This window comes from Cynara cardunculus, assembly GCF_001531365.2.
Source record: "Cynara cardunculus var. scolymus isolate 2C chromosome LG 10, CcrdV1, whole genome shotgun sequence".
NCBI classification, from domain to species: Eukaryota; Viridiplantae; Streptophyta; class Magnoliopsida; order Asterales; family Asteraceae; genus Cynara; species Cynara cardunculus.
This window is the reverse complement of record NC_037537.1, coordinates 10,215,259-10,239,513: the sequence shown is the minus strand read 5'-3', so window position 1 is coordinate 10,239,513 and position 24,255 is coordinate 10,215,259. Positions and strand designations below refer to the sequence as shown.

The 24,255-nt window shown below is 37.8% G+C and overlaps 1 protein-coding gene across 2 annotated transcripts; it reads right to left on the bottom strand.

Annotated features, from left to right (window-relative positions):
- Positions 1-6: 6 nt before the first annotated feature.
- Positions 7-24,005, bottom strand: LOC112519037 (ureidoglycolate hydrolase). 2 transcript variants are annotated; one of them, XM_025126950.1, is made up of 12 exons: positions 23,706-24,005; positions 23,321-23,406; positions 19,965-20,039; positions 17,532-17,660; positions 10,642-10,728; positions 5,243-5,442; positions 5,059-5,161; positions 3,363-3,454; positions 3,189-3,251; positions 2,861-3,101; positions 2,740-2,780; positions 7-538 (listed from the first exon to the last, which is right to left on the bottom strand). In XM_025126950.1, exons 1-12 carry the CDS (start codon positions 23,889-23,891, stop codon positions 411-413), a joined length of 1,431 nt encoding a protein of 476 aa, XP_024982718.1. In that variant the 5' UTR covers positions 23,892-24,005; the 3' UTR covers positions 7-410. The 2 variants fall into 2 exon arrangements, with proteins under 2 accessions (XP_024982718.1, XP_024982716.1); XM_025126948.1 differs by having other exon boundaries at positions 5,059-5,442.
- Between the last annotated feature and the right edge of the window lie 250 nt (positions 24,006-24,255).

Here is a 24,255-nt window from a genome sequence, read left to right as displayed (position 1 = left end):
TTACATTTTCATCCCTATGGTTTGTTAAAAATTCTAATTTTTCTCCTTATGGTTTAGATATTGCGGTTTTTGTCCTTATAATTTGTAAGCCATTGCTATTTTCATCCTTATAATTTATTGTCGTTTCAGTCCTTGTAGTTTATAATTCTTTACTATTTTGATCCCGTGTACTTCAAAAAGTAAGAATTAGTTCAGGAACGAAAACAACAATAAATTACAAATCACAGGGACGAAAACCATAATCTCTAAACCACAGGGATGAAAATCGCAATTTTTAACGAACCATACGGACGAAAAATGTAAGTTACTCTAATTTTTTTTATCAAATTGTTTTGTATCTTCTTTTTAGAAGGGTAAACATAAAACGATGTTTCAATATACAGCCAACGGTGAGGTTATGTGGCTAAAATCTAGGAACTAAATGCAGCTTGAGATGATACATTAACATTAGACAAATTGGCGAGGGTTAACGCCAATACCTTCACCCCATTTGCTATATCTTCAGGAGCTGCATATTCCTCAGGTTTATGGCTGTACCCTGCATCACAAATTAATAATAAAACCTTTTATTGTTAATTATATAGAGGGAGGTTAAGGAAAAAACCTTAAAAAAATTGAAAAACTTAAGAACACACTGTTATAAATACGTGTGAGGGGACCTGGTGGCATAAGGAAGACGTGTTCTACGACTTAGGCCGCGCCAAAGGTTGTATACGTCTATGATTTAGCATCACATGTGATGGTCTTGATGGATTATAGTATCATATCAACAACACCCTTATCACATGTGATAATACATGTGAGGGGACTTAGTGGTGTAAGGGTGACTTGGCCGGCAACCAAGATCGCGCCGAAAATCGCCGGCGTCTCTAATTTAGTATCACATGTGTATCATATGTGATGAAATAATAGAATCACATGTGATTCTCTATTGTAAAAGGGTGTTCTCGCGTTCTCGTAAAATAAATGTGTTCTCGTTTGAACCCTTCCCTATACATATATATATCTATAAATCCTAATAAATAAGTAACTTTTGGGACACGTGTCATGTTTCTGTACGGCGGTTATTGATTTTTCCCGTCTAAACATTATCTAGACACAATTTCACTTACGGTTCAAATAGGTCTATTTAAGTGACATGTGTCCCACTACACGTTTATTTTCCTTTTTTCGTGGTTTAACTGATTTCCCAGACTAAGTAGAAATCTCTGATATGTTTTCTGTAGTTTTAAATCTGGAGAAGAGGACTAAGATATTCATCTTCCAGACTAATTTGAGGTCTTGCGGGAAAGTCTGAACCATGTGTGCATTCCATGGGAGTATAAGAATAAGAGGATTTGCATGTACTATGCAGAGACTCTGTGTCAGATACAGAGCCTCTTAGTCTAGAGTGAAGCTCTGCATCAAGCACTTAACCTTTTTGGCGCTGAAGCCTTGATCTTCCTCGGAATACAGCATGGGCTCTGTATATGAGGCACTTAACTCTTGAGTAAGAGCTCTGCCTCTTGATATATTCCAGATTTTTGGCTCCAAACTTACATGAAGAGGACTAAGATATTCATCTCCCAAACTAATTTGAGGTCTTGCGGGAAAGTCTGAACCATGTGCGCATTCCATGGGAGTATGAGAGTAAGAGGCTCTGCATGTACTATGCAGAGGCTCTGTGTCTGATGCAGAGCCTCTTAGTCTGGAGTGAAGCTCTTTATCAAGCACTTAAGCTTTTTGGCGTTCAAGCCTTGATCTTCCTTGGAATACAGCACAGACTCTGTATATGGGACACCTAAATCTTGAGTAAGAGCTCTCTCTCTTGATGTCTTCTGCATGAGAGTTGTAAGTCTGAATTTAACTCTAAAGTGGCCTCCAGACTGATAACATAACTTTGGAAAAATTCAGAGTTGTAAGTCTGAATTTAACTCTGAAATGGTCATCAAAACCAGGTTTAAAATTTCAAATTCGGATTTTTGAAGCATTTTTCACAAAGCAATATTACCCGGGGAAAAAATTCCAAGCTAACTTGGCAGCTCGACCCCAGCCACCCCGCCACCGGGGGCACTGCCCCCGGACCCCGTCGTTTTGGGGCTTCACCCCTAAATCAAAATAAACTCAAACATAACTCTTAATTGTTCTATTCCAAACTTAGTTCTATAGTTTGGTGACACGTGTCATGTTTCTAAGTTATAAAAAGTCAGAATTCTTGTGACTCAGAGTTATGCTCATAGATAATTTCTAGACTTAGAAAACAACTCTGAATTCCTCTTATTCAGAGTTAAGTCCAGAGTTATTTTCCAACCTAACAATAGAACTCTGATTTTTTGTGTTTCAGAGTTAATGTTCAGAGTTTTCTTTTATACCTGAGGAAAAGTCTCAACTCATTTTCCTCATTTAAAATACCCCGTGTAATACACGGGGTCAAACCTAGTATATATATAAAGAGGTAGGTTCATACAAAAAATTATACCTATTTAAGAAAATAAGAAAATTGCCAAACTACGTACAAAATCACATGCGATTTTACATTAACGTCCAAAAAAGTGTGCACACAACCCTATGGCTGTGTGGCAAAGTCACGTAAATCACATGTGATTTTGTAAATTGATGATAGTGTAAAATCACATATGATTCGGCCATTTTTTTATTTTCTTAAATAGGTACCATTTGCATATGAATGCAAATGGACCTGACTCTATATATGAATATATATATATATATAGAGAGAGAGAGAGAGTGAGTGTATTATACCTTTATAACATGGAATGAAGATCATTCCCATAGGTGCTTTTCTGCAGTCAATGAAATATCATATTTTTAAGAAATTGTTTCTTTTTTCTTGAATTGGCATAAAGAGTGAATCAATTTCTACCTGGCCATAAAGAGTGAATCATGATAAGCTCTACTGATCATCTTCTTGTAACTCAAATTCAGTACTTGGGTTGCTGATTCCATTGCTTTGATGATGGAGTCATCAGAGCAGGCAGGCGGATCCTGGTTTACAATTTTAAACTCCAAAACCTCAACTCCTCTCCTTTTCGATATCTCCACAGCAGATTCATGGATCTTTTCAATCACATTGTTTCTTCGTTTTTCATCAATGTCTCGTGTATCTGCAGTACCAATTAGGATTAAAATATAAGCTTTTTTTATCCTGCATGAAATACATAACAAGAACAAATCGAATTTCTGATGCATACCTATTTCCACATGTGACTTGCTAGGAATGCTGTTGATTGCTCCAGGATGCAGCTCCAGGATACCTTCAATTCAAACTAAACCATTTTAGAGGATGTGTCATATTGTTATCCATTATACACTATTCGGGTAGAGAGAAATTTATTTTTAAAATTTGGAAAAAGAAGGAAGGTTACCAACTGTCCCAACAGTGTCTATGGATCGAGACTCCAAGACATGCTTTTCCACAGCTAACGCCAACTCTGCAGCAGCCAGTCCTGCATCATTTCTGTTCCAAATTGTTAGAACTGATAACATCAATATTGGAATGAAGAGGAAGTTTTCTGTGTATTCATAACAATGTCAATCTTACTTACAAGTTACAATCGAGAAAGAGAGAAGAATTATATATAGAGAGGGAGGTTCAGGAGAAAACCTCAAAAAAATGAAAAACTGAGAACACCCTGGTAACTATTCATCTGGACGGTATGTACATGTGCATACTGGTAATTGAAGTTGTTTCTTGGTTTTTATGCACGTGTGCATGTTATGCACATGTGCATACCAGACAAATTGCTTAAAATTACCGGTATGCACATCCAGATGAACGGTTACCAGAGTGTTCCTCAGTTTTTCAATTTTTTTGCGGTTTTCCCTTGAACCTGATCCTATATATATATATATATAGGGAGGTTATTTTACAACCTTTCCCATTCCTACACCCAATACAACCATCATCTCATCCCTTCAATTCTTAATTTATGGTCAAGATGCATTGGATGGCAAAATTGTAATAAAAGGGAAAACTATATGCACGCGCCTGATAGATTGAGGGTAACCAAGGGTAAGATTGGAATTGGAAAACTTAATCTATTCTAGGAAGGGATTCTATGAAATCATGAATGCGATAATCACTCTGTTGTAGAAGACAAATAGCGATATTCATTGAAAATAGTTTCATCAGCACACTTTATAAGCTTTGACATACGGACAACACGCTAGATGAACTTAGTTTCATGTATCTATCATAACCTTTAAAATAAGGTTATGAAACTGAGGAAAATGGTTTCATCAGTACACTGACAACAATTCTGCTGAACTATGTTTTTATGAACTTAGTTTCATGTATCCATGACACCATTAAAATAAGGTCATGAAACTGATGAAAAATGGTTNGTATCCATGACACCATTAAAATAAGGTCATGAAACTGATGAAAAATGGTTTCATCAGTACATTGACAACAATTCTGCTGAACTATGTTTTTATGACTTAGTTTCATGTATCCATCTCACCTTTAAAAGCATGTTATGATTCTGATGAAGATGGTTTCATAGAAATGGGTTGGTTACGGTGAGAATGAAAATTACGGTGAGAAGGGTAAGAAGGGATCTCCAACCTTGGATCAATCCTGATTGAAGAGAACCACTAGATCAACAGTAACGAGATACACTAGACCAATTCCCTTATAAAGCGCAATTCATAGGTTGTTTTGGGATTAAAAGTGATCAAGGGTCCAAATCCCTTCTTACATTTGTGTCACCTTAACTCCTATTCTCACACGATCCTTTGTCTTATAGAAATAATATAGAATATATACATAAAGACCTCTAACAACAAAGAGATTATGAGTTCAAGCATCATCAATTACAAAGATGATAGATATAAAATGTCAGTAAGCAAATGGTATCCATGTCATACAATGACATTGGACATTTAGGCATTGCTAGAAATGGTTCTTTTGAAATCATTATTTCCTTCTTATAGACTTCATTTCCTGTACATTGCTACAAAAAGCATAATCATTTTATAAGCATATCATTTTTAAAACAAGAGGTTCTTTGAAAATAAAGTTTGTTACCAGAAACTCTCAAGGATTAAGATTACTATTACCTTTGTGGCATTAAAACAGCTCCGGCATGGCCTCCACTTCCTCCAAACTCAACTTTGATGCTTGCCGGTGCAGCAATAGCAGTAACGATACCAATAGAAACACCTTCCAAAGACAAAGTAAATTGACATTTATATATATGAAGCGTAAAAAAGGGCAAGGTAAAGCTATAGAAAAGCATGCAACCTTCATTTTCCAAAATAGGACCTTGTTCTATGTGCAGCTCTACAAAAGCTGAATAGATTCGGTCATCCAAAAACACATTGGAGAAGTCCTCGTTTTTTGCATAACCAGCAGATTTTGCAGCATCCAGGAATGAAATATTGTGATTATCTACCGTCTGCTTAAGAGCTCCAGCAAGCGAGACACTCCCAGCCAATAATCGGCTGAGAAAATTCAGATAATTATAAGAAAAAGACGCTTAATTATTGAGTTTTCTCGACACTTTGTGTTCCAAAAACAAACCTACTACTTTTCATAGTGCAACATTAAATGGATTCTGTTATATAATGTCAAAAGTTGACACAAAATTAGACTATATATATTGCCTAGCTAAAATTTCTACTGTAGTTTGTTAGGATCGAAAACATCCCCAAGGAACAAAGTTATCAAAACCTAACAATCAATAGGGAAAAAGCTTGGAACGAGAAATGTGTTAAATGAACTTATCTAACTGATCACTCAATCTAAAAGCATCAAAGAAATCATTTAAATATGAAAAGCAAAACCAAAAGAAATAATCAACACAAATTTAAGTGAAGGAGAGGAGGGATTTATATTTCACTAATAACGAAATGAGTACAAGGATTGTCTTACTAGCTTCAATCTTCAAATGGATGCTATTAAAATTGCTAAAACCAAAGAGGAAGCAAAAGATCACTTCAAGCGTGAGTTCCAAATCGCAAGAACTCACCCAGGATGCAAATTTCTCCAATGCAACATCCAAAGCGAGGTAACCAAGTCACTTTGCAAGTCACAACATGTACAGAGAGTTGCTCAATTTTTCATGTACAAAGGCTATATATACACAAAGAATATTAGAGGAAAAGGAAAGGATTCCTAAGATCTTCACAGCAGCTAATTACAAGGAGATATTACCCATAATCTCCAATTCCTATTTTACAATGATATCGAGTATCTTTAAGGATACTGAATATTTCTACACCCCCCCCCTCAAGCTGGGGAATATATATTGATCATTCCCAACTTCAAGCATAGATTTTCATATACCGGTCCTTGGGGAGCTTTAGTAAGGATATCTGCAAGTTGTTGTGATGGTGTGTATCCAATACTAATAACTTTGGCCTCAATTTTCTCGCTTGTGAAATGTCGATCAATCTCAATATGCTTTGTCCGATCATGGTGGACCGGATTCTTTGCAATTCTTATAACTGCCTTATTGTCACATGAGAGTTTGATTGACTCCAAAGTTTCAACTTTGAGTTCATCGAGAAGTCTCTTAAGCCACATCCCTTCACATATTCCGTGTGCCATTGTCCTATATTCAGCTTTTGCACTACTTCTTGCAACAACTGATTGTTTCTTACTTCTCCATGTTACAAGATTGCCCCATACAAAAGTACAATAGCCTGAAGTAGACCTCTAGTTAGAGAGACCCATCCCAATCTGCATCAGTGAATACTTTTATACCTCTATCTGAACGTAAAAGCAGTTCCTTTTCCAGGTGTGGCTTTGAGATACCTCAAAATTCGATATGCCGCCTCCATGTGTTCGTCTGTGGAATTGTTCATAAACTGTCTTATAACACTTACTGGAACCTATATCGGGTCTTGTGTGTGAAAGGTGGATTAGTTTTCCCATTAGCCTTTGGTACCTTCCTTTGTCTACTGGAATCCTGTCTTGCTTGATAATTGGGTAATAGACCCTTGTAAGATACAAAATTATTTATATGATGTGAAGTACAGGTCCGAACCCCCTTTCTTAGAGCAATAGGAAGATCTAGATTATCAGCATTAGTAGGCTCACTAGGACACATACCTTGAGATTCAGAAGCTGGAATTGGTTGAGACTCGTGGCACTGCTCAGATTGTACGACCTGTACTTCCTTGTCCTGCTTCCTTTTCCTGGGGTAGACTAGGGTTTCCTTTCGAGGGTTGAGGTGCGTATTTTCTATTGGTTAGGATCGGTTGAAGGATGTGTGAGGTTAGTTTGGGCCGGTTCAATTTCTAGCACATACGGGAAGAGAGTTTGATCTTCTTTGGGTTTTGGAAGAGATTGGAGGAAGAGATTGGATTGGGTCGGTGTGAATACCTTCACTTGTGAGAGGGTGTTCAATCATATTCCACCCTGAACATCCGTGTAGTATGGTTTATTTTCAAAGAATGTGACATCCATGGAGGTGAAAAACTTCCGTTCAGAAAAGGGATAGCATTTATACCCTTTTTGGTTTGGAGAACCGAGAAAAATGCATTTTGAAGCTTCGGGGTCAAGTTTGCTTCTTTGATGTGGATGAATATGGACAAAGGTTGTACAATCCAAAAAAAATGGAGGTATATCTGAGACAAGGTGAGTGTTAGGAAATGACTGTAGAAGCCTGGGTTTTAGATTTCAGGACTCAAGATGGCTTTAGGTTTATGAGATAGGCAGAGGTGAGAATAGCATCTCCCCAAAAGTGTTTGGGAACGGTAGAGGTAAAGAGAAGGGAGCGAGCGGTTTCAAAAGTGTCAATTTTTCCGCTTAGCAACCCCATTTTGTTGAGGGGTATCGACACATGAGCTTTGATGTACAATTTGAGAGTGATATTCAGTGACACTTTGATGGATCTGAGTTCCGTTACTTTGGAGCAGCTTCCATTGGCAATTCGAACAAATAAATGTGAGGAGCATGGTTTCAAATCATCAAACAACTGTGGGTTCCGTCATGTGATCTGATGCACCGGAATCCACTATCCAGGTTTGAGATGATTCATTTAAGACTGTAAAGGTTGCTAGTTGAAAAACCTGTTTGAGCAACATTTCCCGAGCTTAGGGTGGAAGAGATTTGAGAGGATGCCATAGTTGATGTTTGGCTACCTGCTGGTTGAACCGAGCCAAACATCTTTTGAAGCATCTCCATTTGTTCTTTTGTTGAATGGAGGAGTCTCGGCCTGAGGAGGATTAGTTGCACACACAAGGTTTCCACGAGTAAATGTCTAATAGTCCCCAATCCCTAAACTAAATGACCAAGTGAACCAACTAATACTCCACAAGATCAGCATCATCAAACCCCAACACGGGTTCATCTCCCTTATTTGGTTGTACGACAACAACTCACGTTCTATTTCTTTTTTAATCTGATTGATATGCGAGTGCAACTTCTGCTTCTTCTATTAGTGGATGTCGACTTCTTCTATTAGGTCACCATTCAGTCTCACGTTTTATTTTAATCAACTAAAAACTGAAAAAAGGAGCCCAAACATGAAACATACAGGATGCGCTAATGCATAGGTGATGCACGCATCGTGTGATGCATAGGTGATGCGAGCGCATCATGGAATCGCAACGCATCAGCCCATCTGATGCGTTTCCTCCGGCGCATCAGAGCGCATCACGCATCAGAGCGCATTATGCGCGCATTTTTAAACCAAGATGAGTGATTCCCTCCTGGATGTGAATTTAAGTGCTGATATGAGGATCCTAGTGCAGCAAGGGCAGATTGGTCAACTTGTAAGGTTGAAGGGAATGTCCCCATCATGACTTTCTTACAGCTTTCTTTTTTTTATGACCCCCAAAAACACCACCTGATTGGAGGTAGTGGTTTGATTCCTAGAATTCGTCCTCGGACTTCATCCAAGTCCTTGTTAAGTCCCCATAAGGAACTTGAATCTCTACCATTTTCTGCATTGTAGCTTGATCTGCAGGATTCATGAACTTCATAAAGATCGAGTTGCTGCCAATGCCTAGTCATTAAGTTGTAATAGGCAATGACAAATAACTCTCCTTGACATAAATCATGGAGTGTGCTTTCGATGGCAATCAGTTCTGCAGTGTTCTCGTTAATGGAACATGTATCTTGGGCAGCCTCCCATATTTCTCGAGTCGTAGAATAGAGAAGAAATTTTTTCCCTATTTCTAGGGTCATAGAGTTAATCATCCATCATCACCATGCTGTTTTCTGATTTCCAGTTCTTGAAACCGGGCTTATCAGATTTAGGAGCAGGAACAGCCCCTGTGAGGTGATCGTCCCTTCCTCGACCATGTATGTATAGCATGACCGATTGAGACCATTGAAGGAAATTATGGCCATTTAGTTTATGACCAGTAATTGGAAGGGAACTCTCGAGTTTCCTAGAGAATTTGGATGAGAAGTCTTTGAATTGTAGATGACTTCTGAGTGGGTTTGGGAAGAGGATTTTGTGCCAATCATAATGATATTAAGGAAGGTGAGAGGACAGCGACAACAAGGGGACTGTGGAGCTCAGTGTTGTTGCTTGATCGCTGTTGTGATTGCAAAACAGCAGAAAGAGGAGAGTAGTCTGGTACCAAAGAAGCTCTGACACCATGTGGAATTCTTTTTATTTCACTTGTCTCAGAAGAGGGAGGTATAAAGGCTATATATACACAAAGAATATTAGAGGAAAATGAAAGGATTCCTAAGATATTCACAACAGCTAATTACAAGGAGATATTACCCATAATCTACGATTCCTATTTTACAATGATATCGAGTATCTTTAAGGATACTAAATATTTCTAAAGCAAGTTCCAATCAAACTTGTCAACACTGTACCGAGAACATCCTGCCTTGCACACACCAAAGTTGTTAAAGGCTCAATACGCACTTAGGCGCAAAGGGTTCCCGGTGCCTAGGCATGAGGCACGACCTCAGGAACGTGAGGTGCATCTTATAAAAAAGTATATACACACACAGTTATACACAACTCAAATCTATAGCAAGTACTCCAGTGCGGCAACCAGCAGTACTTCGATAGAAGCTTAAGGGAGAAGGGTTTAAAGCGTGAGCCATGAGCGAGAAGTATTAAGGTCTGGGTATCTATAGAGATAGAGGCTTGAAGTTATAAGAACTGGGTATTTAATATTAGGATTTGACTTATGTCATGTATTTAGTAACTCTTTTTTAAGATGTCTAGGAGATAAGAAGATGAGAGAACTTATTTAATATTGGGGTTTGACTTGGTATTTAATGACTCTTTACAGGGTGCACCTAGGCCCACAGGAGTCCCAGCCAAGGCATAGGGCCTTAGTTAGCCTCATGAATACGCCTAGCCGCGACTTTAAAAAAGCCCAAGAACTTGAGCCTTATAAGCCTCAGAGCCTAGAGGTGCGCTTTTAACAACTATGGTTAACACAACTTGCTAAGCAAGCTGCAAGTCATGTACAGTGTTCCTCCTTAAGTTTCGGATCACTAATTTCAACATAGCTATCCATAGTTCCTAAAAGTTAAACAAATCATAGCAATTATCAAGTTGAAATCAACTATATGACATTCAAAGTCAAAGAGTATCAGCTTGTTCTAGAATGAAGGGCCTGTTAACATATTCATAGTGTTTGACTGTCTTCTATTGTTTAACTAACGAAATATAAAATGATGAAAAAACAGAATAACAATCAAATGGAGGTACAAACCTTCCCAAACAGCTGATTCCATATCTTGTAGGCTCTTCTGAGGTAAACATGATTACCTCCAACGACCTTTTGGGCTTAAATCCATATCTGTATATTCCAACACATTTAGATACAAGCACAACTTTATATGGCAAAAAAAAATGCATTGCAAAGAGAAGACCCCTCCAAAATGGTAACTTCTAAAATAATATTTATGTTTCTAAATAATTATTTTAAGCATTAAATAGTAAGAATGCATTTAATTCGGTGTCCTCAAATTCTTTCTGGATTTTTTTGAAGAAATTTTTTCTAGATCTGAAAATGGACTCACTATTGGGACAGGGGGATTGTCAAGGTCTTTACCAAGCCACCAACTCTTCTTATCCCAACACAACATGTTTAATGTATAACTAAACTTTATTTTCTTGTTTTGCAAAATGATGACTTGCATGCTATAACTAATAAAATGAATGTTGCACACACAATCCATGGACAATTAGGAACCAAAAGCATGCTTAGATAATGTATAAAGTTCATACCTACAATTTATCATACCAAAAGAAAAACATTGCAAAATTTTCAAATCTCGCAAACTTAATTACAAATAATAATAATAAAATCATGTTGGAACAGATTGCTATGTTTACATACATAGATATACACATATGCATACACGATAAACTACTTTTTTGGAATCCCGCAAGATAAATAGTCCCTGTAAGGAGATTTCTCCATAGAACAACATATTTGTTCCATTAGATGGAGGCTAATGTGTGGGATAGAGCTTCCACAAAGCTCTGTTTTCCATTTGGAGATTCCACAAATGCAATTCTACACACACACACATATACATATATAGGGGTATAGTCAAACAAGAACTCCATATATTGTGATAACCGTGAGAACTTTTACCTTAAGGTATTGTTTCACATATTTTTTTCATCGAAGTCTAGTATTTAATGTGCTGACTAAATACATTTGTTTCCTGTTAGAATGTAAATACGGTATATATTTACTTAGGCCCATTAAGCCCATGGACCCTTAGGATTTCTCTTTTGTCTAGGTTTTCTTCTATATATATCCTTGTATCCTTTCTTTGTAATATGCAAGTTAAAAGCAATAATATGATCCCTGATTACATGGTATCAGAGCTCGGTTTCGTAACAATCACTAGTTTCACAGATCGAAATTTTTTGGTACGTTTTTTTCCTCAGATCGAAATTTTTATTCATCGTTTTTTTCTTGATCGACAAGTTTCCTTGGGTCGGAAGTTTCGTCGGTTTCTTTGGCACCCTGTGAGTGCAATTATCCTCATCTCTGTTCGTTGGCTATTTGGCACCCTGTGAGTGCGTCATTCGCACTCTGGTTTGTTATCCTTCGTCCTAAGTTCTACGTTCTCTCTTCTGGTTCGTGATTTGGAAGATGGCTGGAGAAGACAAAACATCTAACAGTAACAGTAGTTTATGTGTATCTGAGATGCTTCCAGTAGATGTTAAGCTCACCGACAAGCTTAATGGCTCCAACTACTATGAGTGGAGCAAAACTATTCGTATATATCTCTGGAGCATGGGAATGGCTTCTCATCTCACATCGGATCCTCCTAAAGGTAACGGTTTTGATTCATGGTTCCAAAGTGATGCTCGTTTGTACTTGCAAATTATCAATACTTTTGAGCCTTTTGTTTCGACTCTGGTTAGTCACTGTGAATATGTGAAGGAACTTATGGATTATCTTGATTTTTTGTATTCTGGACAAAGCAACATCTCTCGAATCTATAGTGTTTGTAAGTCCTTTCATCGTGGAGAACAACAGGACCGATCACCCACTACGTATGTCATGGAATTTAAGAAAGTGTATGAGGAGCTTAACTCTCTTCTTCCATTAAAGTGTATGAGGAGCTTAACTCTCTTCTTCCATTAAGTGTTGATGTCAAAGCCATGCAGACTTCGAGAGAACAAGTGGCTATTATCAGTTTCTTGACTGGTTTGCGACCAAAATTTGACTCCATCAGATCTCAGTTCTTGAATGAATCTGTCATTCCTTCTCTTTAAGAAGCATTTGCCCGTGTTCTTAGAAATGAGAATCTTTAGGCTTCTTAAATTTCTGATCACAACAGTGCTCTAGTTGGTCGAGGGGGATTTCGTGGTGGCTACCGAGGAGGATTTCGTGGGGGTCACCGCAGTGGCTCTAGAGGTGGCCACAATGACCGAACAACCGACTCAAGGGCTACTATTCCAGATTTTGATGATGTTGGGCGTTACTACTGCCACGAGTTAGGTCACGCCAAGCGCACATGTAAGAAGCTTTTTGCCAGACATCCGAGGAGTTCGTCAGCGCACGTTGCCTCTACCTCAGATAGTACTGTTACTATACCCGCAGAAGAATATGCTCAACTTTTAGGGACCGGGAATTCCACTGCTCAGACTGCTGCATTTGCTGAGATAGGTAACTCTAGCACATGCCTATTAGGTGCTTCAGATCACATGACAGGTAATCCCACCATTTTCTCTAATTTCAATAAACACAAATCCCCATCACATGTCACAATTGTTGACGGGTCTACCTGGTTCTGGCACCATCGATCTTGCCATGTATGTTTCTTTATCTTCCGTATTGAGCCTACCTAATTTCTCATTCAATTTGTTATCAATCAGCAAAATTACTCGTGCTTTAAATTGTTGTCTCATTCTTTCCTGATTTTTGTGTCTTTCAGGATACGTCGACGAAGAGGATTATTGGTAGAGGGCGGGAGACTGATGGCCTATACATATTTGAACATTGACTTGTTACAACTCATCATCTCCACTTGAAGTTCATTGTCGATTAGGTCATCCATCTTTACAGAATTTGAAGAAGTTGTGTCCAGAGTTTTCTTATTTACCTTCTCTACCATGCGAGTCTTGTCAGTTTGCCAAACATCAGCGTATTCATTTAAGTCCTAGAGTCTGTAATAAGCAGGCCTCATCCCTATTTGAGTTAGTCCATTCTGATGTTTGGGGACCATCAACTGTTACTTTAAAACTTGGGTTTAAGTATTTCGTTACGTTTGTTGATGATTACTCTCGCACTACTTGGCTTTGCTTCATGAAAAATCGATCTGAGGTATTCACACATTTTTGTTCACTCTATGCTGAGATTAAAACCCAGTTTAAAGTCTTCATTCAAACTCTTCGTAGTGACAATGCAAAAGAATATTTGTCGCAAACATTTCAGTCATATATGATTCAAAATGGCATTCTTCATGAGTCTTCATGTGGACACACCAACCCAAAATGGGGTTGCTGAACGAAAGAATCGTCATCACCTAGAGGTGGCTCGGGCTCTATTATTTCACATGACTGTTCCTAAAGTCTTCTCGGTTGATGCGGTTGCTACCGCTTGTTTTCTTATCAACCGAATGCCTTCCATTGTCTTGGATGGTAAAAGTCTTTTCTCAGTTCTGTTTCCACAAAATCATTGTTTCCTGTCGACCCAAAGATCTTTGGTAGTTCATGTTTTGTCCGCGATACCCGACCTCACATAACTAAGTTTGATCCAGTCTCTGAATGTCTCTCTTGGTTACTCTCGACTTCAAAAAGGGTATAAGTGTTTTTCCTCCCTATGCTTAATCGATACATTGTATCACGATACGTTACATTCCATGAGAATATACCCTTCTTTCCTATGACCATTCCTTGCAACCCAAGAGATAGTGATGATTTGTTGGTGTATACCATACTTGTTCTTGAGTCTACTACCCCATCCGACTAGACACAGACCCAAGAGCCTACTGAACCACCGATAGTTCATGTATATAATAGGCGGCAACGACCTACATCAGATCCCAACCCAACACCATCTTCATCATCATCATCATCATCATTGTCGTCAGCCTGAGTTGCCCTATCTGATACAGTAGCTTCCGAGCTTGATGAAGCTGTGGAAGTACTATCAGTTGTAGTATGGCGCTGATCAGAGTCTCCCCTCTCCAAGCTACCCCTCTCAATCACATTTTCCCTCTGCTCAAGACCCTGTTCAGGTACCCCTTGTACCTGAACTCTTGAACTTCAGTGTGCGCTCTTATTCGTTGCATTTTGAAACACAGGCCAATTTCACTTGCTTATCTGGCCGGAATTTCTTCGTTGGCGCTCATCATTGCTTTAATAATCAGTTGAAGAAATCTCTGAAATGGTACGAATTTCATAGCCTTTGAAGGAAACCTTTTCGCATTGACCAACTCCATTAGTTCATTCCAGATCACTAATGCAAAATCATAATGACGGTTGAAGACGATTCCGTGGAAGAATTTGAGAAATGGACTGCTGCACGTACCGATTCCGGCAGTTTTTGAAGTCAAACACCGGTTGAGTATAGAAAACAGCAAGTGCCACACGGAGGATAGAAACCGTCTTCTGAAGTGTGACGGATTAATTAACTATTGCGAGTATCCTAATCGTCTGATATCTCGGCATAGCTCTTCATCAGTGATGAATTCGTCAAATTGTTGTGATCCAGAGGCAGTTGGGCTTGGCAATCTAAAATTCTTCTCAACGTTTTTAAAGTCAAACGACTCATGAAGTCGTCTACATTCCCTTCAAAGTAAAATAGGTCTCTATCTTTTGACATGGTAAGAGTGTTCCAAAATTGTTGTAAGTAGACCATTGGAACTTCCGCAGTAGCTGATAAGGCATAAGCTATTGGGTGTCCTCGCAGAATTTCAGGAATGATAGGGTATTCGCAAGGCATGTCAAAGTTAAAATGGTGGTTGTTTAGTTTAATGTCTAAGTATAGGTATTGGGGAAAAACGGCTTCATCTGGGATCGGGATATTGTCTGACTGATGTGGCTGGGAAAGGTTATCCGATCTGACCGAGGGGATATGAGTTTCCTCATCAAACCAAAATTTGCCTTGTAATTTGTGTAAAATTGTCATTAGAGCTAATCATTGAAGAATTGAATACAAATCATTTGGGTTAATCTCTCTCTAATTGTTCATCTTTTTCTATCAAGATTTTATCTGATTTGGTGATTGATTGGGACGAACAGGTACCCTCCATCCGCCTGTCTATTTCATTAGCCGCTACTTACGACTGGGTACTACACCAACCGGATGTGAAAAATGCCTTCTTGCATGGTGATTTACATGAGGAAGTCTATATGGAGCAACCACCTGGGTTTGTTGCTCAGGGGGAATCTGGTAGAGTCTGTAAATTGCGTAAATCATTGTATGGTTTAAAGCAATCCCCTCGTGCTTGGTTTGGACGATTTAATGTCGTAGTGACTGAATTTGGCTTACGGAGGAGCTCTTGTGATCATTTTGTGTTCTTTACTTCGTCATCTTCCGGATGTATTCCACTAGTGGTATACGTTGATGACATTGTGATTACTGGGTGTGATGAGACTGGGCTCAAGAAGCTAAAAGATTTCCTTGCATCTCGGTTTCAAACAAAGGACCTACGTCCTTTAAAATACTTCTTGGGAATTGAAGTATCTCGTACTCGGAAAGGGATGTTTGTCTCAATGGAAATATTGTCCGGATATATTGAATGACTATGGTATGATTGGAACAAAACCTTGTGAGGCCCCAATTATTCCAAATATGAAATTGAAAGCGGACGATGGAGATCTACTTGAGGATCTAGAAAAGTGCAGAAAAATTGTGGGAAAGCTAAACTACCTGACGATTACACGTCCTGACATCGTTTTTCCAGTGAGTGTAGTAAGTCAATTTATGTCATCTCGGAGAACTCCATATTGGGACGTTGTTAGGCATATACTAAAGTACCTAAAGGGTGCTCCTGGTCTTGGTATCCTTTATCAAAATCATGGTCATCATGTCATAGAAGGGTTCATAGATGCCGACTATAATGGGGATCCTACTACTAGGCGGTCTACRACAGRCTATTGTGTGTTGGTTGGAGGGAATCTAGTTTCGTGGAAAAGCAAGAAACAGAATGTCGTTTCTGTCAAGTGCTGAATCGAAATACAGGCCTATGGCCTAAACCACTTGCAAGCTGATATGGTTGGCGTAATTTGCTACGTGAAATTGGGTTTGCTCAATCTAAACCAAAGAACCTATATTGTGATAATGAGGCGGCTATCCACATTGCAAACAATCCCATGTTTCATGAAAGAACAAAACACCTTGAGGTTGACTGCCATTTCATTCGTGAAAAGCTAGAAGATTGAATCATCTCAACTCCCTTTGTTCGAACAAGAAGACAACTTGCTGATGTCTTTACCAAAACATTACCTGGTTTGTGAATCTCTTTTATTTGTAACAAGTTGGGCATGATGAACATCTATGCTCCAGCTTAAGGGGGATTGTTAGAATGTAAATACGATATATATTTACTTAGGCCCAATAAGCCATGGCCCTTAGGGTTTCTCTTTTGTCTAGGTTTTTTGTCTATATATATCCTTGTATCCTTTATTTGTAATATACAAGTTAAAAGCCATAATATGATCCCTGATTACATTTCCCATTGTGTTTGCTTCATATGTATTTGGTTCACAAGATGAAACTTTTTTACATGTATTTTTTTTGTTTCATAAACATGCCAAAAAGGTTTACATTGTGAACCGAGTACATGTGAAACAAATATACGTTGATCAATACATTAAATCCTAGTCATAGATGGAAAAAAATAATATGAAATAGCTTAAGTTGCACCAGTTCTCTCACAATTTTGTGGGTTCTCAAAGGAAGGGTTGAACACCTTCAATTTATGAAAACGGGAGAACACTCTTCTACCATAGTCAATCACACATGTGATAGTGAATCAGAGACACATAAACCTTTGGCCCGCACACGACCAGGTCCCCTCATTTGTATTATCACATGTGATAAGGGTGTTCTTGTATTTTCGTAACATGAAGTTGTTCTCGTTGGAAGCTCCACCTATATATATAATGTTTAGAATTTGTTCTTACCTCTTTAGTACATTTATGGCTTCAATTGCACCCAATACACCAATTACCCCATCATATTTCCCTGAGTATGGAATAGCATCAATGTGAGAGCCTGTTGAAACAACAGATAGATCTGGTTCACTGCCTTTCCTGTATAGAAGCAAACAAGATGAAAAATCAACTTTTAGAGCTACTTGGTCGTGTTTGGGAACACAAGTAGTAAATGAAAATGAGTCCTCTCTCTCTAGAACCGCTTTCCCAAACTCTTCATCTCCCCGTCCTTTTGTAGCCTCTGGCTACTGGCTTTGGGAAGGCGAAGGGCAACTTCCCCCCACCCCTAACTCTCTTCTTGCAAATCCTATGGTCTTTATCTATTTGACCAACTCTATTTCGGTTTCTCTTCGTTAGAACATGTTATGGTTCTCTCATTTTTGTAATTATTCATAATTTAGGGTTTGTTATTAAATATCAATAGGTATATAATGTTTCCTTCCCTTCCTTGTTTTCTAATTCACTTCTAAATCAATATAGAGAAAACCCGTAGCCAACAATATGAAGATGTCCTTCAGATTCTCACGTATCATAAAGGCACTTAATTTAATGACCTATATTTCTCATCTTCATCCTCCTTGGAACTTCGAGATTATTCAGATGCTAATTGGGATGGCTTGACTGATTGTGGCTCTATTATCGAGTATTGTTTTTTTCTTGGCAACTCTCTTATATGCTAATGCTATGTTGTTACAGCGTCAAAATTCAAAATAATGGTCACAACTGTGGTTTAATATAGCCGTTATTGCGATGGTAAAGTGGTGGTATAGCGGTCCATATGACAATTGGCAGTATATATATACATATATAAGTTAATATAGTATATATGTATCCAAGAAAAAGATACAATTTAAACATCAACTTAAACAAGTCAAGTTTCACAAAAACGAAATAGCAAAAGAGTTTGTATAATTCATGAACCCGTTGATAGTTAAACGAAAGTTGTAGATTCCAAAGGTTGGGCTGGTAAATCAGTTGACTTTTGTCCACATGAAACAGAGGAAGAACCAAGAGAAGCCTTGTCATGGTCGTCATGGAATGTAGAAGAACCTAAAAAAGCTTGTCGAGATCCTCTTGGTAAAACTGGGAAGAACCGAAGAAGCCAAAAGTGAAAAGATTGTCGTATTTAGCAAATAGTGCCTATAGCACCACAATTTTTGCTACTTCTAAACCAAATAGTGGCCGAATATCGTTATTTTTTTTTTGTAAGGGTGTCCGAGCCAAAGCCCGACTAATCCCCGGCAAATTTGGAGGCTAAACATGGCCCCACTTAAATGTCGCCAACACTCCCCTCCCAGGGCTCGAACTCGGGTTCATGACTATGCCAAGCCCAAGCCTTAACCACTAGGCTGGAAGGTCATTGACCGAATATCGTTATTTACGGGTGCTAATAGCTGGACTGCCGTTTTGACCGTCATTTTAACGCTGCTATTTATCCCAAGACTGCAAACCGCTACAACACCGCTAAAGTGGCATGGTAAACAACATAGCTTATATCATGGCACCCTAAGAAATAGTCTTTAACTGCTCTATCCAGTACTGATCCAGAGTATCTTGCACTTGTTGATGCTACTCAAGAACTTGTTAGGCTTTGATGACTCTTATCCAACATGACTGTTGAATAGCATTCTCCGATTATCATCTGTTGTGACAACCACAGTGCTATTCAGTTTGTGCATCAGCATGTGGTTGGCAAGATGTCCAATCTTTTTGTTTCTACACTAATCAACGAGCTAATGTTTTCACTAAAGGACATATTCTGGGGCGTTTTCAGACACTTATTTTTAAACTCAATTTGGTCGTCCCTAAACCATATTGAAGTTTGAGGGGAGCGGGTGTTTGAATATGTTATAGTTCTCTCACTTTTGTAATTATTCATAGTTTTAGGTGTGTTATGTAAATAGCAATAGGTATGTAATGTTTCCTTCCCTTCATTTGTAGTTTATTTCTAAATCAATAAAAAGAAAACTTGTAACCAACGGCTAGCTTCAATCTATGATCATCTTCACCATTGTTGAATTGATTCTGATCTACTATCAAATCTAACACTCCCGGGTTTTCTTTTCTTATGAATTTCCTTTTGGCACTGTTTGTTGGGTTTTTGGCTTTCTCTAGTCATCATTTCAATTCATATGTAATGGTTTAGGTGGAGGTTTCATAAGAGATCTCAGCCGGGTGGTGTTTCAATGATGGCGTTCTTCTTTGACATTGGCTTTACGAAGTTGTCTCAAGTGGTTTGTTAAGGGGTCGTCAAGGCGGCATTTCAAGTGGCAGTACTAGTGCAGGCCAACTCTCCAACCACTTCCTCCTAGAATCGATGTCGTACACCACAAGTCTCAATCATTGTTATTGTTTATCCTAGGTCTATCTTCACTACCTATAGACCATATACAGAAAACTCACCACCGACCAAATATGTTGCCCACAGCATCCTCCCTGACAGAGAGGCCAGCATGTGCCATCAAGTTTTTGATGAACCTACATAAAAATTGACGAGGATTAAACGCAAAAGAGATTTAAAAAGAAAATCTACATAAACAGTATAAACACAAGAAAAAAGTGTTGGCAAATGTAACAATCAAAAAATTAAATACTAAATTATAAGGTATTAATATGCAAATTACAACATCTTGACCATCTCTTGCTAGCATTTTCATTTCCTCTTGAGTTCTCGTACATTTATGCAGTTATGGCTAGATATCTCATATCTAGGGCTGTAAACGAACCGAACGTTCAGCGAACCGTTCGTGAACTGTTCGGCGGGAAGTTCGTTCATGTCCGTTTATTTAATAAATGAACGAACATGAACAAAGTTTTTTGTTCGTTTAGTTAGACGAACGAACATGAACAAGAGTCTCGTTCGTTCATTTATGTTCGTGAACGTTCGTTCATTTACGTTCGTTCATTTACGTTCGCTTATTTTCGTTCGTTTATATATTAATTTTAATATATACTTCTATTTATTTAGTTTGAATTCAAATTTTAAAAAGCCTTTTAAGTATTGGGCCTTTTAAGTGTTGGTATATTAACGATGGTTGATGAATGGTGATTGTTTTGTGTATGTTTAAACTATGGATAATTGGTGAGTAATAGTTAATTGAATGACAAGTATTTGTGTTCGTTTAGACCTGTTCGTTTATGTTCGTTTAGGTTTGTTCGTTTATGTTCCTTTAACCCGTTCGTTTATGTTCGTTCGTTTATGTTCGTTCGTTTATGTTCGTTCGTTTACGTTCGTTTAGCATGTTAACGAACGAACATAAACGAACACGAACACACCTGATTTCTAAATGAACGAACACGACTCGTGTTCGTTCATTTGTTCAGTTAAGCTAAACGAACGAACATGAACAAGTCTTTGTTCGTGTTCGTTCGGTTCGTTTACAGCCCTTACTCATATCCAACACTCAAATTTTTTAATTATAATCTAGATCAATAAACAATTAGCCTAATTGCAACAAGTTTGATGGATACAATCAACCTCACCAAATTTCATATATTAAACATCAAGTTATGGTGGACCACTCCGCTCAGACAGGATATTGTTTGGCAAATTATAAAATGTAACACCAAAGGTTTGTGTTTCTTCAAAATAATAACCACTTTCCCCATTTAGTTTATGGATTGTTCATTCTATAAATGATTATATACATTTTCACAACCCAACTTGTTCCATTCTTGTAAAGATCCCTACTGGTCATATTTTGTGCATATCCAAACTATATAACTTCAAGTAGAGAAATAGTTATATAGAGAAAGCAGTGGAAGATGTTTGCATAAAGTAGTATGGTAAAAAGTTGTTCATTCGAAAGTTCAAGGTTTTATAAATGGCTTGCCACGGTATTTGAGAACAAGTCAACCAGTTTGTTCTTGGGTTTCACTTTCACCTGTTAGTATATATCAAAGGCAAGAAATGACTTGATGTTTAATCATGCCATTACCTGTGCAAAACATTAGTCAAAACCATAAAACATAAAGGTATGAAATTTATGGAAGCTGCCAATTTGGTTAGAGCAAGGTGTCTTCAGGTATGGTCAGTTAACCCTTTAACACTAATCATGAGATCCACTAATTGTTTCAATGTTTGGTTGGTTCCTTTTTGAAGGACATTAGCTATGCAGTTAATAGAGCGCAACAGCGGTGCTATAGTGGCGAAATAGTGGTCCTTGACTAAATAGCAGTCCATAAAATGCGGTGTATTATAGCAGTACCGCAAATAGCGGCCACTATTACTGCTAATGACTGCCATTTTGACCCCAAATAGCGGTCACAATTTCTAATGACTGCTAATTTAATTTTTTCTTTAAGAGGCCTCTATCTAGGGCTGTTTTTAAAGTCTTTATAAATCCTCTGTTTTGGATTACTATTTTTCTTTTGGGCTTTTTTTAGGGGCCTCTATCTAGTGCTTTTTTCTTTTGGTATGTTTTGGTTGTGTCATTTGGTAGGCTATGTAGAGTCAAACTTAGGCCTGCCAACAAAAAGAAACCAATTAGGTCAACAAAAAGTAACTGCTTAAATCTACAAAAAAAAAAAACAATTAGGTCAAACTTTGGTATCAATTCCAAGTCCAAAACTCTGCTCATTGATTCCAAGTCCAAAACGCTTCAACAACTCGAGTTTTCTTCTTGATTAAACCGTTTGATTCCATGGTTCCACGGTTTTCTCATACGTTTTTGTGTGGTTTGAATTGTTTGACTTAATATGTATTAGGCATACAGCATTTTATGTTTTATATATATTCATATTTATTTTATGAAAGTAATTGTTTTACTGCTATACCACAACGGTAACCGCTATTTCAAATCATGGACCCGACCGCAATTTCCGCAACCAACCGCTTTAATTGCTTACTCATGTTACCCTCTTGGTCAGTGTACATCCCCCCCCCCTTCCCTCTTTATGGCGGGAACCACAAATCCGTGTGAAAATACAGGGCTCATTTGGTCTGGTTTGGTTTATCTACATCTTACCAAAGCATTTTGCTCACTAAAAGCAAAACAAACACAACCTTAGCAGGTCACAATTAGACTAAAATAAACGCATCAAAACAATATTTAATGAACTTAGTTTATGTTTTAAGAGTTATAACTAGTAATTTTACGACTTCCATAGTTTGATATAGAATTAGGTGTTTTTTTATCATGAAATTTATGAATAACTTTGTTTTTTATTGTTGACGCGTTAGTCGCGGTCTGCCTAGAAGCTTATGCCTCATGGTACTATGGATAAACGCCTCCTTGGTCTCACACTAGCAGGAACCTTGAGGAATCTGTGTCAACCAAAGCCCTACTTCAAGCCAACTGTTTTTTAGAGGCTTAATGAGCTTAACGGGATTCACAGCTTATTGATCAGCTATACATGACTATTTGGTAGTGGCTTAATGATGTACAAAGTGACTTATTCAGTAAGCTTCCAGGGGAGGGCTTTATGCAGAAAGCCAAGCTTTTCCAAACATGTCCCTCCCAATTGAAAAAACGCTTCTTCCATCTATGAAAAACTCTCCCAAACAAAAACCTTCTCAATCTATACAAACAGATTAAATCATTCAGACAGTTTTATCCGTACAGGACTTAATGGAAAACCAACCAAACAGCCCCTGAGAATACTAATCCTTATTCAACCAAAATAAAAGATAACAATGTGCAATGGATTATCAATTTCAACATAGACATGAAAGCTGATCTACAATCATATATAACAATTCCCAGATGTCAAAATAGGGAAAGCATCATTTCTAGAAGAGAAGGCTTATTATCATATACCTTCTAGCCAGTACATCATTTTCGCTGTACAAGATCCTTGTTACCGAAGGGGCTGGTGAATCCGAGAAACTTGACAATTCATCAATCTTTGATTTAAACACATCAAAATCATCAGCTTACGATAATAGAATAACTAAACATAATATTACACTTCAAATTTTAGTTTTGCAATTGATCAAAATCGTCCAACTTTTAACGTGAATAAGAAAACAGCTTCAATTAACAATTTCAAGAATATTCGATAACTCATGTGACCATCAAAAGGCAAATATATAATTATTTCGAAAAGAACGAGTATTGTTGCTACTACAACCCACCCTTTGAAAATCTTCAGTTCGCCATTACATAAATCTATGATGAATCGAAGCAGGATATAAAAACCTACCTGTTTCTGAAGATTTAGAGAATCCACCGAGAATGAGGAGATGGAGAGAATTTCATGAAGTGGGTATCCAGAGTGTTCCTCCATGGTTTTGATTGTTGGGTCTCTTTCATCGACATTTTGAGCTTGTATGAAAACGATGAAGGTAAGGAGAAGAAAATGAAGTATGAGAGAGAATCTAAAAGCCATAGTTGTTGCCACTGGTGCGTTTTGGTGGTTTACATATCAGTCAAGGAGTGGAGAGCTGAATCCGACTCCATTATTCATAGGGTTTCATCACACACATGTGGAGCAGCAGATGATGACAACAAACTGACAAACTGCAACGAATAACTTTGCTTCAAATAAAAAAGGTTGCCTTTTCCTTCGACAAATAAAATATAATTTGCAATCTAGGGGTATTGGTTTGGGTTGTACGGTTTTTAACATTTTTACTTAATTTAATTACGACCACACTTGCGGGTTAAGATGAGTTGGATTCGTGGATTACTAAAATTAATAAATAAAATATAATAAATAATATTAAAAATATATTCAACAAAGTTATTAGTTA

Coding starts and splice junctions, on each gene's coding strand:
- LOC112519037 (XM_025126948.1), bottom strand. CDS start 23,891: ATGGCTTTTAGATTCTCTCTCATACTTCATTTTCTTCTCCTTACCTTC. Junction 5,443..10,641: donor GGAATCAGCTGTTTGGGAAG/GTTTGTACCTCC, acceptor GAATTTTCTCAG/CCGATTATTGGCTGGGAGTG. Junction 3,455..5,058: donor GCTGTTTTAATGCCACAAAG/GTAATAGTAATC, acceptor AATTTGGAACAG/AAATGATGCAGGACTGGCTG.